Source organism: Bombina bombina, chromosome 1 (genome assembly GCF_027579735.1).
Source record: "Bombina bombina isolate aBomBom1 chromosome 1, aBomBom1.pri, whole genome shotgun sequence".
Lineage (NCBI taxonomy): Eukaryota > Metazoa > Chordata > Amphibia > Anura > Bombinatoridae > Bombina > Bombina bombina.
In genome coordinates this window covers 1,126,987,754-1,127,000,658 of record NC_069499.1, presented here as the reverse complement: position 1 = coordinate 1,127,000,658, position 12,905 = coordinate 1,126,987,754, and the positions used below count along the sequence as shown (strand labels likewise).

General features: G+C 38.2%; 1 protein-coding gene across 1 annotated transcript in view; it reads left to right on the top strand.

Moving 5' to 3' along the window:
• TOP2A (DNA topoisomerase II alpha) overlaps positions 1 to 12,905 on the top strand; it is a 129,183-nt gene that overhangs the window by 14,638 nt on the left and 101,640 nt on the right. Inside the window, exons 8-13 of the mRNA XM_053698397.1 lie at positions 4,592 to 4,765; positions 4,876 to 4,977; positions 10,463 to 10,600; positions 12,086 to 12,224; positions 12,309 to 12,466; positions 12,583 to 12,708. Coding sequence (XP_053554372.1) covers positions 4,592 to 4,765; positions 4,876 to 4,977; positions 10,463 to 10,600; positions 12,086 to 12,224; positions 12,309 to 12,466; positions 12,583 to 12,708 — 837 coding nt within the window. The remainder of the gene's footprint in view (positions 1 to 4,591; positions 4,766 to 4,875; positions 4,978 to 10,462; positions 10,601 to 12,085; positions 12,225 to 12,308; positions 12,467 to 12,582; positions 12,709 to 12,905) is intronic.

The following is a 12,905-nucleotide window of genomic DNA, read 5'->3' as shown; positions in this document are numbered from 1 at the left end:
TAATTCAGGGTTTGCTATCGTGGCGCGCAGAGCGCTTTTGCTTAACATCCCTTTCAAGGGTAAAACACTGTTTGGCCCTGACTTGAAAGAGATTATTTCAGACATCACTGGGGGAAAGGGCCACGCCCTTCCTCTGGATAGGTCTTTTAAGGCTAAAAATAAACCAAATTTTCGTCCCTTTCGCAGAAACGGACCAGCCTCAAATTCTACACCCTCTAAGCAAGAGGGTAATACTTCTCAAACCAAGCCAGCCTGGAGGCCGATGCAAGGCTGGAACAAGGGTAAGTAGGCCAAGTCACCTGCCACTGCTACCAAAACAGCATGAAGTGTTGGCCCCCGATCTGGGACCGGATCTGGTGGGGGGCAGACTTTCTCTCTTTGCTCAGGCTTGGGCAAGAGATGTTCAGGATCCTTGGGCGCTAGAAATAGTTTCTCAAGGTTATCTCCTGGAATTCAGGGAACTACCCCCAAGGGGAAGGTTCCACAGGTCTCAATTATCTTCGAACAGGCATTCTTACACTGTGTAGAAGACCTGTTAAGCATGGGAGTGATTCATCCTGTTCCATTAGGAGAACAAGGGATGGGTTTTTACTCCAACCTGTTCATAATTCCCAAAAAAGAGGGAACATTCAGACCAATTTTAGATCTCAAGATTCTAAACAAGTTTCTAAGGGTTTCATCGTTCAAAATGGAAACCATTCGAACGATCCTTCCTACCATCCAGGAAGGTCAATTCATGACCACGGTGGACTTAAAGGATGCGTACCTACGTATTCCTATCCACAAGGAACATTTTCGGTTCCTAAGGTTCGCCTTTCTGGACAAACATTACCAGTTTGTGGCACTTCCATTCGGATTAGCCACTGCTCCAAGGATTTTCACAAAGGTACTAGGGTCCCTTCTAGCGGTGCTAAGACCAAGGGGCATTGCAGTAGTACCTTACTTGGACGACATCCTGATTCAAGTGTCGTCTCTGTCAAAAGCAAGGGCTCATACGGACATTGTCCTAGCCTTTCTCAGATCTCACAGGTGGAAAGTGAACATAGAAAAAAGTTCTCTGTCCCCGTCAACAAGAGTTCCCTTCTTGGGAACAATACTAGTTTCCTTAGAAATGAAGGTTTTTCTGACAGAGGCCAGAAAATCAAAACTTCTAAGCTCTTGTCAGGTACTTCATTCTGTTCTTCTTCCTTCCATAGCGCAGTGCATGGAAGTAATAGGTTTGATGGTTGCGGCAAGGGACATAGTTCCTTTTGCACGAATTCATCTAAGACCATTACACCTGTGCATGCTCAGACAGTGGAATGGGGATTATACAGACTTGTCTTGATCAAATAACCAGAGATTCACTCTGTTGGTGGCTGACCCTGGACAACCTGTCACAGGGAATGAGCTTCCGCAGACCAGAGTAGGTCATTGTCACGACCGACGCCAGTCTGGTGGGCTGGGGCGCGGTCTGGGAACCCCTGAAAGCTCAGGGTCTATGGTCTCGGGAAGAATCTCTTCTCCCGATAAACATTCTGGAACTGAGAGCGATATTCAATGCTCTCAAGGCTTGGCCTTGACTAGCAAAGGCCAAATTCATAAGGTTTCAATCAGACATCATGACGACTGTTACATATATCAACCATCAGGGGGAAACAAGGAGTTCCCTGGCGATGGAGGAGCATCCGGGGGAGTGGGAACTCCATCTGGAAATCTTTGCCCAAATAACTCAATTATGGGGCATTCCAGACATGGTTCTGATGGCCTCTCGTCAGAACTTCAAGGTCCCTTGTTACGGGTCCAAATCCAGGGATCCCAAGGCGACTCTATTGGATACAATAGTAGCACCTTGGATCTTCAACCTAGCTTATGTATTCCCACCGTTTCCTCTCATTCCCAGGCTGGTAGCCAGGATCAATCTGGAGAGGGCTTCGGTGATCTTGATAGTTCCTGTGTGGCCACGCAGGACTTGGTATGCAGACCTGGTGAATGTGTCATCGGCTCCACCATGGAAGCTACCTTTGAGACAGGACCTTCTTATTCAGGGTCCATTCGAACATCCGAATCTGGTTTTCCTCCAACTGACTGCTTGGAGTTTGAACGCTTGATTTTATCAAAGCGTGGGTTTTCAGATTCTGTAATAGATACTCTTATTCAGGCTAGAAAGCCTGTAACTAGAAAAATTTACCATAATATATGGAAAAATATATCTGTTGGTGTGAATCTAAAGGATTCCCATGGAACAAGATAAAAATTCCTAAGATTCTTTCCTTTCTACAAGAAGGTTTGGAGAAAGGATTTTCTGCAAGTTCTCTGAAGGGACAGATCTCTGCTTTATCTGTTTTACTTCACAAAAGGCTGGCAGCTGTGCCAGACGTTTAAGCGTTTGTTCAGGCTCTGGTTAGAATCAAGCCTGTTTACAGACCTTTGACTCTTCCCTGGAGTCTTAATCTAGTTCTTTCAGTTCTTCAAGGGGTTCCGTTTGAACCCTTACATTCCGTAGATATTAAGTTATTATCTTGGAAAGTTTTGTTTTAGGTTGCAATTTCTTCCGCTAGAAGAGTTTCTGAGTTATCTGCTCTGCAGTGTTCTCCGCCCTATCTGGTCCATGCAGATAAGGTGGTTTTACGTACTGAGCCTGGTTTTCTTCCGAAGGTTGTTTCCAACAAAAATATTAACCAGGAGATAGTTGTACCTTCTTTGTGTCCGAATCCAGTTTCATAGAAGGAACGTTCGTTACACAATTTGGACGTTGTCCGTGCTCTAAAATTCTATTTAGAGGCTACTGAAGATTTTAGACAAACATCATCTTTGTTTGTTGTTTATTCTGGTTAAAGGAGAGGTAAAAAAGCAACTTCTACCTCTCTTTCCTTTTGGTTTAAAAGCATCATCAGATTGGCTTTTGAGACTGCCGGACGGCAGCCTCCTGAAAGTATCACAGCTCACTCCACTTGGGCTGTGGCTTCCACATGGGCCTTCAAGAATGAGGTTCCTGTTGACCAAATTTTTTTTAAATTATATACTTTTGCTTCTTCGGAGGCTATTTTTGGGAGAAAGGTTTTGCAAGCCGTGGTGCCTTCCGTTTGGGTGACCTGATTTGCTCCCTCCCTTCATCCGTGTCCTAAAGCTTTGGTATTGGTTCCCACAAGTAAGGATGACGCCGTGGACCGGACACACCTATGTTGGAGAAAACAGAATTTATGCTTACCTGATAAATTACTTTCTCCAACGGTGTGTCCGGTCCACGGCCCGCCCTGGTTTTTTAATCAGGTCTGATGAATTATTTTCTCTAACTACAGTCACCACGTTACCATATGGTTTCTCCTATATATATTTCCTCCTGTCCGTCGGTCGAATGACTGGGGTAGGCGGAGCCTAGGAGGGACTATATGGCCAGCTTTGCTGGGCTCTTTGCCATTTCCTGTTGGGGAGGAGAATATCCCACAAGTAAGGATGACGCCGTGGACCGGACACACCGTTGGAGAAAGTAATTTATCAGGTAAGCATAAATTCTGTTATATGTGTGTGTGTGTGGGGGTAGTTTGTGTGTATATCTAGAAACCATATGAAGCACTCACTGGCTTCAGTCTGCAAAATTATTTTAATGTGACATTTGGGACAAATAAAATCACTTTTTTAGAATTATATTTGTCCCAAAACATCACATTATTAAAAGAATTTTGCACAGTTGACAGAAGTTCACGGCGAGATGGTTTCTACGTATCAAATTTTGGATAGCACCCTGGCAGAGATCTTCTTTATTAATGCTTAAAAGTACAGTCACAATTACATTTTTGATTCACATAAAGCATGACATTTTTCAATTTTATCTACCCTTTTTTTTTTTCTCGGTATCCTTTGTTTAAAAAAAAGAAAACATACCTGGGGATCGGTTGTTTCACATGTATCAATACTTAAAGGGACAGTTCACCCAAAAATTTTCTCCCCTTTAAATTATTCCCAATCATCCTTTTAACCTGCTAGTGTATTAAATTGGTTAAAAGTAGCTCCTTTACTCCTATTTCAGCATTTGAAATAGCTGATTTAGCCTGTGGTATCGCCATCTATACTGAACAAATTAATACTGGAGTATAGGCTATTGAATAGCCTAAGTATACACAGCCAGCAGAAGAGATTACTCTCTCAGTGGGATGCAGGATAGTTAAGTAATAAAATGATCATTTTCTATTGTTCTCGCTATGTATTGAGCTTTGGTGTTCCAGCCAAATAAAAGATAAGGAAGCAAGTCTGTTTACACAAACTTAGAACATAATGAGATCTGATATCACCTTTAAGTTCAACCCATTGTAATAGGCTGTGGTTTCAAAGCACAAAATCAGCTACTTCTTATACACAAATATGAAAATTGAATTTCTCAAATATTTTATACTCTACAGTGGGTATAACAAGTCATTTAAAATACATTAATGGAAAAACTATTTTACAGTGTACTGTCCCTTTAAATTAGCTCACATGTGTACTGCTGCTCCCCTCAACAAAGGATAACAAGATAATTAAGAAAATGTGTTAATAGAAGTAAATTGGAAAGTTGCAAGATTTAAGCTTGTTCTTTGTCTTAAGATGTAACTTTTTTCCTGCTTTCCTTCAGATAACCAATTTCCGTAGTTACGTTGAACTCTACACAAAAAATAAGTTGGATGAAACTGGTAATCCTCTAAAGATATTGCATGAAGTGGCAAATGATCGATGGGAAATATGTTTGACCATGAGTGAGAAGGGCTTCCAGCAAATCAGCTTTGTCAACAGCATTGCTACCACAAAGGTGAGGTTCTCTTCCTCAAATGTGCTCTGAGCAGAGCACAAGTGGCATATTGTGGTAGATTTTCATTTCATATTTTACATTTCTTCTTTTTTTTTTTTTTCTTCTTCTAGGGCGGTAGACATGTTGATTATGTTGCAGATCAGATTGTAACAAAGCTTATTGAAGTTGTGAAAAAGAAAAATAAGGGTGGAATTTCTGTCAAACCATTCCAGGTATATTAAAACAAATAATCCTGTCTTGACATCCGTTTTAGTTATTCCATAATATAGCTAGATCTTTCTTAATTCACATTGTTTCCCCTTTAGAGTTTAAAATGTGCAGTGGCAACTATTGAAATGAAGTAATGAAGAAAAGCTGCTTGTCTGTTTTCATTTTTTGTTAGGATTAGGAGACTTTAGATTGAATGTTTCTTACTAGGGTCCTAGTTTGTAGTCTGCAATATACTAATATTTTATTAATGGAGTTCATAGCAATTATGGTGAAAGCAGTCAATGTTTCAAAAACATTGAACTGCATTATGCAATATCTATATAATTAGTGATGGTAACATCTAATCAGATCTGGAATGTAAGTGATTGATTATTTAGATGGAGCTTCATTCATCAGTTGTAACTAAGATACGCTATAACTTTTTAAAAAAAAATATAGATATGAAATTCAAATACCCCGTGCTCAGCCATCCACTTCAAATCGTTAGCTCACATAAAAACGGACTTTTGAATTGTTGTCCTTGCCGCACTTTTGTTGTAGCTAAAGCATTGATAAGACAACAGTTCAAAAGTAAATTTTTGTGTGAGAACTGTTTAAAGTGTGAGATTTGAATTTTAGATCTATATTAAAATAAATTATAGCGCAACTTCATTACAACTGATGAATGAAACTCTATAATGCCACTAACATTCCAGATCTGGTTTACAAAAGGGGTGAATTTACCATCACTTTAAACAGAAATTAGAGCTGAATCTTATAAAAAGCTATAATCCCAGAGCGAACACTGAGCAAATGGTGTGGCATTGATATTCCACAGAAATAAAAACTGTTGACAAGTGTCAACCCAGATGTCCCATTGATATCAAAACACCCATAGTAACCAAATGAGGTAATACGATATTACAGGCACAGTCATATGTTTTAAAATACTAACAAATGTATTTATACAAATGCAGATTCCCAAGAGTACATTATATAATTCCAAACAGGACATAGTCATAACTAAAAACCCATATATATCACTCAGTAAATTGTTAGTTTCTAAGTGGTTGACTCTATTTGGAGAAATAAAAAGTTGAGGACTACTTAATTATCCAATTATCTAAATTCTATTGAAGTTCAGGGCTTCTTAAACCATATTATAAACATTAAGATATTTATCCCACACAGTTTTGCCAGCACAATGAGGCGGACAGAAAAAATGTGCAGGAACTGCATTTAAATGACAAACCAGGACAATAAATGATCACTCAATTAGTTTTCTGCTACAGCCATATTCTTTTCAATGGTTGTTTATCTTTGTGAATGAATGACATCATCAGAGTTCCTTCAGCAGTAGTTGAGTTTCATAGTTTTGTCAGTTAATATTTCTTCATTTGATGGTTTTAAACTTATAGGAGTTTCAAGATAAATTTAAAGGGATATGAAGCCCAAAAAACCTTTTGATGATTTAGGAGAACATACAATTTTGAACAACTTTCCAGTTAACTTCTATTAAATTAGTTTCATTCTCTTGTTTTAATTTGTTGAATGAGCAGCAATGCACTACTGGTTTCTAACTGAACATATGGGTGAGCCTGTGTGTATGTGTGTGTATATATATATATATATATATATATATATATATATATATATATATATATATATATATATATATATATATATACACACACACATATGCTCCTGAGCTTATCTAGATAAACCTTTCAGCAAAGGATAAGAGAAGGAAGCCAAATAAAAAATAGAAGTAAATTGGAAAGTTGTTAAAAAATTGTATGTTTTATCTAAATCATGAATGTCTAATTTTGAATTTACTGTCCCTTTAATGATATATAGAACTTTAATAAAATGAACATCAATAATGTATATATAAACCTTGAAGTAATGTAGTCTGTGCAGCAGTCTTATGCTTGGTGTTTCTAGAAAAATGTAATGTGAGGGAGGAATTGTGAAACTAAAAAAATATATATATTTCTTTCCTATGGCATGGAATGTCCACAACTTCATTCTAATTACTAGTGGGATATTCAACTCCTGGCCAGCAGGAGGAAGCAAAGAGCACCCCAGCAGAGCTGTTAAGTGTCACTTCCCTTACCCATAATCCCCAGTCAATCTCTTTGCGTCTGTCAAGGGAGGATGTGCGAAGTTGGTGCCTGAAAAGAGTTAATCCTTTTATGGGTACTTTTCCCTGCAAGCAAGGATTGGGGTTATGCTGTGTCCATGTCAGTCTCTTTAATAGGAGTGATGGTGGTTATTAGCAGTTAGAAAGCAGCAAGGTTGTCTTTGCTTTGTTTCTAACATTATTGCTACCCCCTTATAGAAAGCCAGGGTTGGTTACTGTTTCTTGTATCTTCAGGTCCCTGTCAGCAACCAGATGAGGCTGACATACTTGGAGCTGCTGTGACTGCTAAACAGCAGAAGACCCAGGAGGGTAAGTCATTTTAAATTTCTACTGGAAAAAATATCACGGGAAAGGAGTTGGTCAGGGACCTAATGGGACCTGCTTCTCTCAAAGGGTCACTTTTTTAATATACATTATTATAGTAAGGATATGTTGTGGCTGAGCAGTTCACTTGTCTACAGCCAGTGTGAGGGATATTATGCCGCTGCCTTTACCTATTAAGGAGTCAGTTTTCATAAGACCCAGTCTGTATGGTACCTGTGTAACTTAACAAGTTAGGGTTTTAAGGCTCTTTCTATCCCTGCATGGTCCATTTTATCCAGTAACACGGAAGTATAAGATGTTTGGGCCGGATCAGTGAAAATGTAAAACATTTTTCCTCAGTAGCGTTGGGACTAATATGGTAGTTATGGATATAACGGAGCATCTAAACTCCAGCTCCTTTTTTTCTTCATGTTCATCATTTGCAAGCTAAGTTTTATGTGTTCAACTTATGGAGGCGATCACAATGTGTGCCTTTATGTCTCTTTCTGCAACGGCTTCTCAGTTAATGAGGACACCGCTGACTGATTTAGTGAGTCTTGTTTTTGTAGGCAATCGCAATGAGCCATTATCACAGATTAGTTAGTGCATTCTTTCTCGTAGCAGCGAATCCTTCTGATATATAGCTAGCATCTGCATCTTCTCTAGCTGATTATTCTTCACTAATAGGTTTATATTAATGGTTGTGGCGTTTTCTTAGCCAGTATGAGCTTCTTGGTGTTTTTAGTAATTAGCGGCTTAGCTCTGAATGCTTTATTTGCGTTTCTTTTATGGAAACCCCGGTGGGTGCTCTTATGAGAATTTTAGACATTAAGACTGTAGTGTTGCTTTTGACACTTAGGTTCTGTATATGTAGTGTTATTTTCTACATCTTAGTGCTGAATACTGAATTTATTTTTATTCAGATCCTGCATTTTTTATTGGAACCATGTTTCTCTGTGTAGGTGTCATAGCCTGTATGATTCTCTGTAAATGTGTGATTTTACTTGCCTAGTAAGCATTCAAATGTTGAGGTGTACTGTAAAGCTGCTTTATCTTTAAGAAGTTTAAGTTATCAGGGATTTCCTAATATTTACTGTCATCTGGTGGCAGTTAATGGTAATTTATCTGCTGCAGATATTTATTTCTTTTATTGAAAAGAATGTAATTTAGTTATCCCTTCAGATTACTTCTTTTCAAGATCGCCTTTTTGTCAGTATAGCTCAGAAATGGGAGAAATCGGGGATCCATTTTCCCTGTCCCCTGCTTTTGTCAAAACTTTTTTTGCAGATTCTGCTTTCTTTGTGGTGCACAGTGCTTAAAGGGACAGTATACCTAAAATATAATTTTATATAATTCTGCACATAGTGCAGAATTATATAACATTTTTTTAGTGCTGTCGTTATTAAACCTTATATTCCCTTTTAATTTTTTTAAAATGAGTTTTTCAGACCCGCTCTCTGTACTCTGCTGAGCGGGTCTGTTTTTATTCCACAGCGCATTGGGCCAGCTGTATAGTCACAGGTCAGACAGAGCAGGAGCGAGCTGCACTTAGTCTGTAATTCTAATAGCACCTGCATGGCCTTGCAGGTTTGCGGATCTGGTGAAGATGTCATCTCTTCCACCCTGGAAGTTACTTCTGAGGACGGACCTACTTCAGGGTCCCTTCTTCCATTCAAATCTAGATTCTCTGAAGCTGACTTGAGATTGAACACCTAGTTTTGGCTAGACATGATTTTTCTGAGGCTGTCATTGATACCATGCTTCAGGCTGGTAAACCTGTTATATGGTATGAGTAAATACCTTTATTGGTGCAGATCTAAAGGATTTCTCCTGGAGTCAGGTGAGAATTCCTCGCTTTTTTCTTTTCTTCAGGAGGACCTGGAGAAAGATTTGTCAGTCAGCACTCTGGTCCGATTTCTGCACTGTCTATTCTTTGGCATTAGCGTCTGGCAGATTTGCAAGATGTCCAAGCTTTTGTTCTGGCCCTGGTCAGAATCAGGCCTGTTTAATCCTGTTGCTCCTCCTTGGAGCCTTAAAGGGCCAGTAAACCCACCAAATAATGTTATATAATAGGTTAGCTCCAGCTTTCTAAATCAAAGTATGTCAGATATTTTCCTACAAAAATGTATTTTACAGACCGCCGCTCCTAGCTCTACTAAGCGGGTCTGTTTTTTTCTTTTCTAAGCACATCGGGCACGCTGTCTAGTCACAGCTGGCCCGATCGCACTATTAAAATGAATGTAGCTCGCTCTTGCTCCAAAATTTCTTCAAGCAACTAAAGATTTTCGGTAATCTTCTGCCCTGTTTGTGATTTTTTTTTTCTGATAAGCGTCAGGCCACTTCTGCTTTCCATTTGGTTGAGAAGTGTTATCCGGTTGACTTATACTCAGCTGGTCAACAACCTCCTGAGAGAATTTGGTTCTTTCCGCTAGAACTCTCCTCTTCCTGGGCTTTCAAAGAGATGAAGCTTCTTTGGAACAAATTTGCAAGAGAGCAGTGTGGTCCTCTTTGCATACCTTTTCCAAATTCTACAAATTTGATTCTTTTGCCTCGGCTGAGGCTTCTTTTGGGAGAAAAGTTCAAGCGGTGGTGCCTTCTCTTTAGGTATGCATGTCTTGTTCTCCCTACCTTTTCATTCTGTATCCTCTAGCTTGGGTATTGGTTCCCACTAGTAATTGGAATGAAGTCGTGGACTCTCCATGCCATAGGAAAGAAAACAAAATTTTATGCTTGTCCTTATTTACATTTAAGTCGGCAGTTTTTTGTGTAAACCTTAGGCACCTTTATACCCTTGTGTTGTCGTGTTTTTTTCATTTTCCTTTGACTAAATGACTGGGGATTATGGGTAAGGGAAGTGACACTTAACAGCTCTGCTGGGGTGCTCTTTGCCGCCTCCTGCAGGCCAGGAGTTGAATATCCCACCAGTAATTGGAATTAAGTTGTAGACTCTCCATGCCTGAAAATAGAAATTTGTCAGGTAGGCATATTTTGTTATTTCAAAGTTTTCATTCTTAATATTTGTTATATCTAACTACTTAACATAATTTTTTTTTCTTCTATAGGTGAAAAACCACATGTGGCTCTTTGTGAACTCTTTGATTGTGAACCCAACATTTGATTCTCAGACAAAAGAGAACATGACTTTGCAAGCAAAGAGCTTTGGATCCAAATGTTCACTTTCAGAGAAATTTATGAAAGCTGTAAGTTTTATTTTTTCTATAAACTTGTTTTGGCATTGCATAACTTTATTTACATCTATTACAAAGGAACAATGATTTTATTTTTGCATAGAAGTGCTTTTTAAATGCATCTATCACTCCTGTCTGATTTAATGGATTACATGTCCCTGTCCACCAAAATAACAGATTTAGTTTTTTTAAATAAACGCTTGAGCATCTTCTGATTAGTTTCATTATTCATTTGAACAGCTTTTGCTATTCATGTCATTTGCTCACTAGCTATCTAGAAGTCCATTGTTTTTCTTGAGCTGTTTTAAAAGGGACAGTAAAGTCCAAATTAAACATCCATAATTTTAAATAACTTTGCAGTTTTATTTGTTCTCATGGTATACTTTGTTGAAGAGTATACTTAGATAGGCTCAAGAGCAGCAGTTCACTACTTGTAGAGGTAGCTGGTGATTGGTGACTGCATTTATTTCTCGTCATTAATTCACCAGATGTTTTAAGCTAGCTCCTAATAGTGCATTGCTGCTCCTTCAAGCTATAAGCAAGTAATGCCTTAAAGGGACATTCCAGCCAAAATTTAAATGTGCGTAGATGAATTACATCTTTGAATAGAAACATATTTGTAATAAACATGTATTGGCTAAAATGCTTCTGGTAAGTTATCACTGGTTTAATGTCAACGTTTTTCTCTGCACGTGCATGTGAAGGATAGCTAGATATTGCCAGTGCACCATTTTAAATACTGCAGCTGCTCAGAGCACCAGAGGGGCTTGTATCATACCAGCAATTAAAGCGACAGTCAACACCATAATTTTTGTTTAAAAAGATAATCCCTTATATACTTTTTACCTCTGATTACCTTGTATCTAAGCCTCTGCAGACTGCCCCCTTATTTAAATTCTTTTGACAGACTTGCATTTTAGCCAATCAGTGCTCACTCCTAGGTAACTTCTCGTGCATGAGCTTAATGTTTTATATATGAAACACATGAACTAATTCCTTCTAGTGGTCAAAATGCATTCCGATTAGAAGCAGTCTTCAATGTCTAAGAAATTAGCATATGGACCTCCTAAAATTAGCTTTCAAATACGAATATGAAGAGAACAAAGCAAAATTGGTGATAAAAGTAAATTGGAAAGTTGTTTAAAATTACATTCCCTATTTAAATCGAGGTTGTTGTTTTTTTTTTTTGGACTTGACTGTCGCTTTAAAAAATTAGTAATTACCAAATGGTACAAGCACCTTAGGCTCTCTGAGCATACTTAAATACACCTTTGAAACATCTATAGCTGTTATTAGAAGCAGTTTTGCTAACACATTAATATTACAAAAATGCTTCTATTCAAAACTGAAATGCATTCATGTGGATTTCAATTTTGGCTGGAATGTCCCTTTAATTAAATGATGTAGCAAATTAGAGCATTTGTTTGCATTTTTATTTCCATTTAAACTGCTGCACTTTTATATGCATTAGAAATTGTAATGTGACGTTTGATACAGGCAACTTCCTGCGGAATTGTGGAAAGTATCCTAAACTGGGTAAAGTTTAAAGCACAGACCCAACTAAATAAGAAGTGTTCTGCTGTAAAACACACAAAGATCAAGGGAATTCCTAAGCTAGATGATGCAAACGATGCAGGTATGTAATAATAAAATGGAATTTGGGGTATTTTTATCCTTGTAATATATTTGTACATCATTACACCTCTTTTTGCCTCTTTAGGAAGTAAATATTCTGGAGATTGCACACTAATTCTGACTGAAGGTGACTCAGCCAAGTCTTTGGCTGTGTCTGGTCTTGGTGTGGTTGGAAGGGATAGGTATGGTGTATTCCCGCTTAGAGGCAAACTTCTCAATGTACGAGAAGCTTCTCATAAGCAGGTAAGACACAGGCAGAGCCTTGTTTAGCTTTAAGGAATACATATTTAACTAGGTTTTTTTATATAGTATTAGATGAATTGGAGTGTGAAATATTCACAGAATCTTTTTGTTTCTAGATCATGGAGAATGCTGAAATCAATAACATCATCAAAATTGTAGGACTGCAGTATAAAAAGGATTATCAGGAAACAGAATCTCTAAAGAGCCTTCGATACGGAAAGATCATGATCATGACAGATCAGGTTATTTCATGCAACAACGCTAAAACCAGAAATCGGCTGCTCTATTTTTAACTAGCATTCTAATTTTGTCTTTAACATGAATACTTTCATATAATAGTTACAATGCAAGAGCACTTGCTCATGTTTAAATAGCTCCACCAACCCAGAACATAAAATAGCAGTTTGCTTTCTTGATGTAACAAGTGAATGAGCTAAAC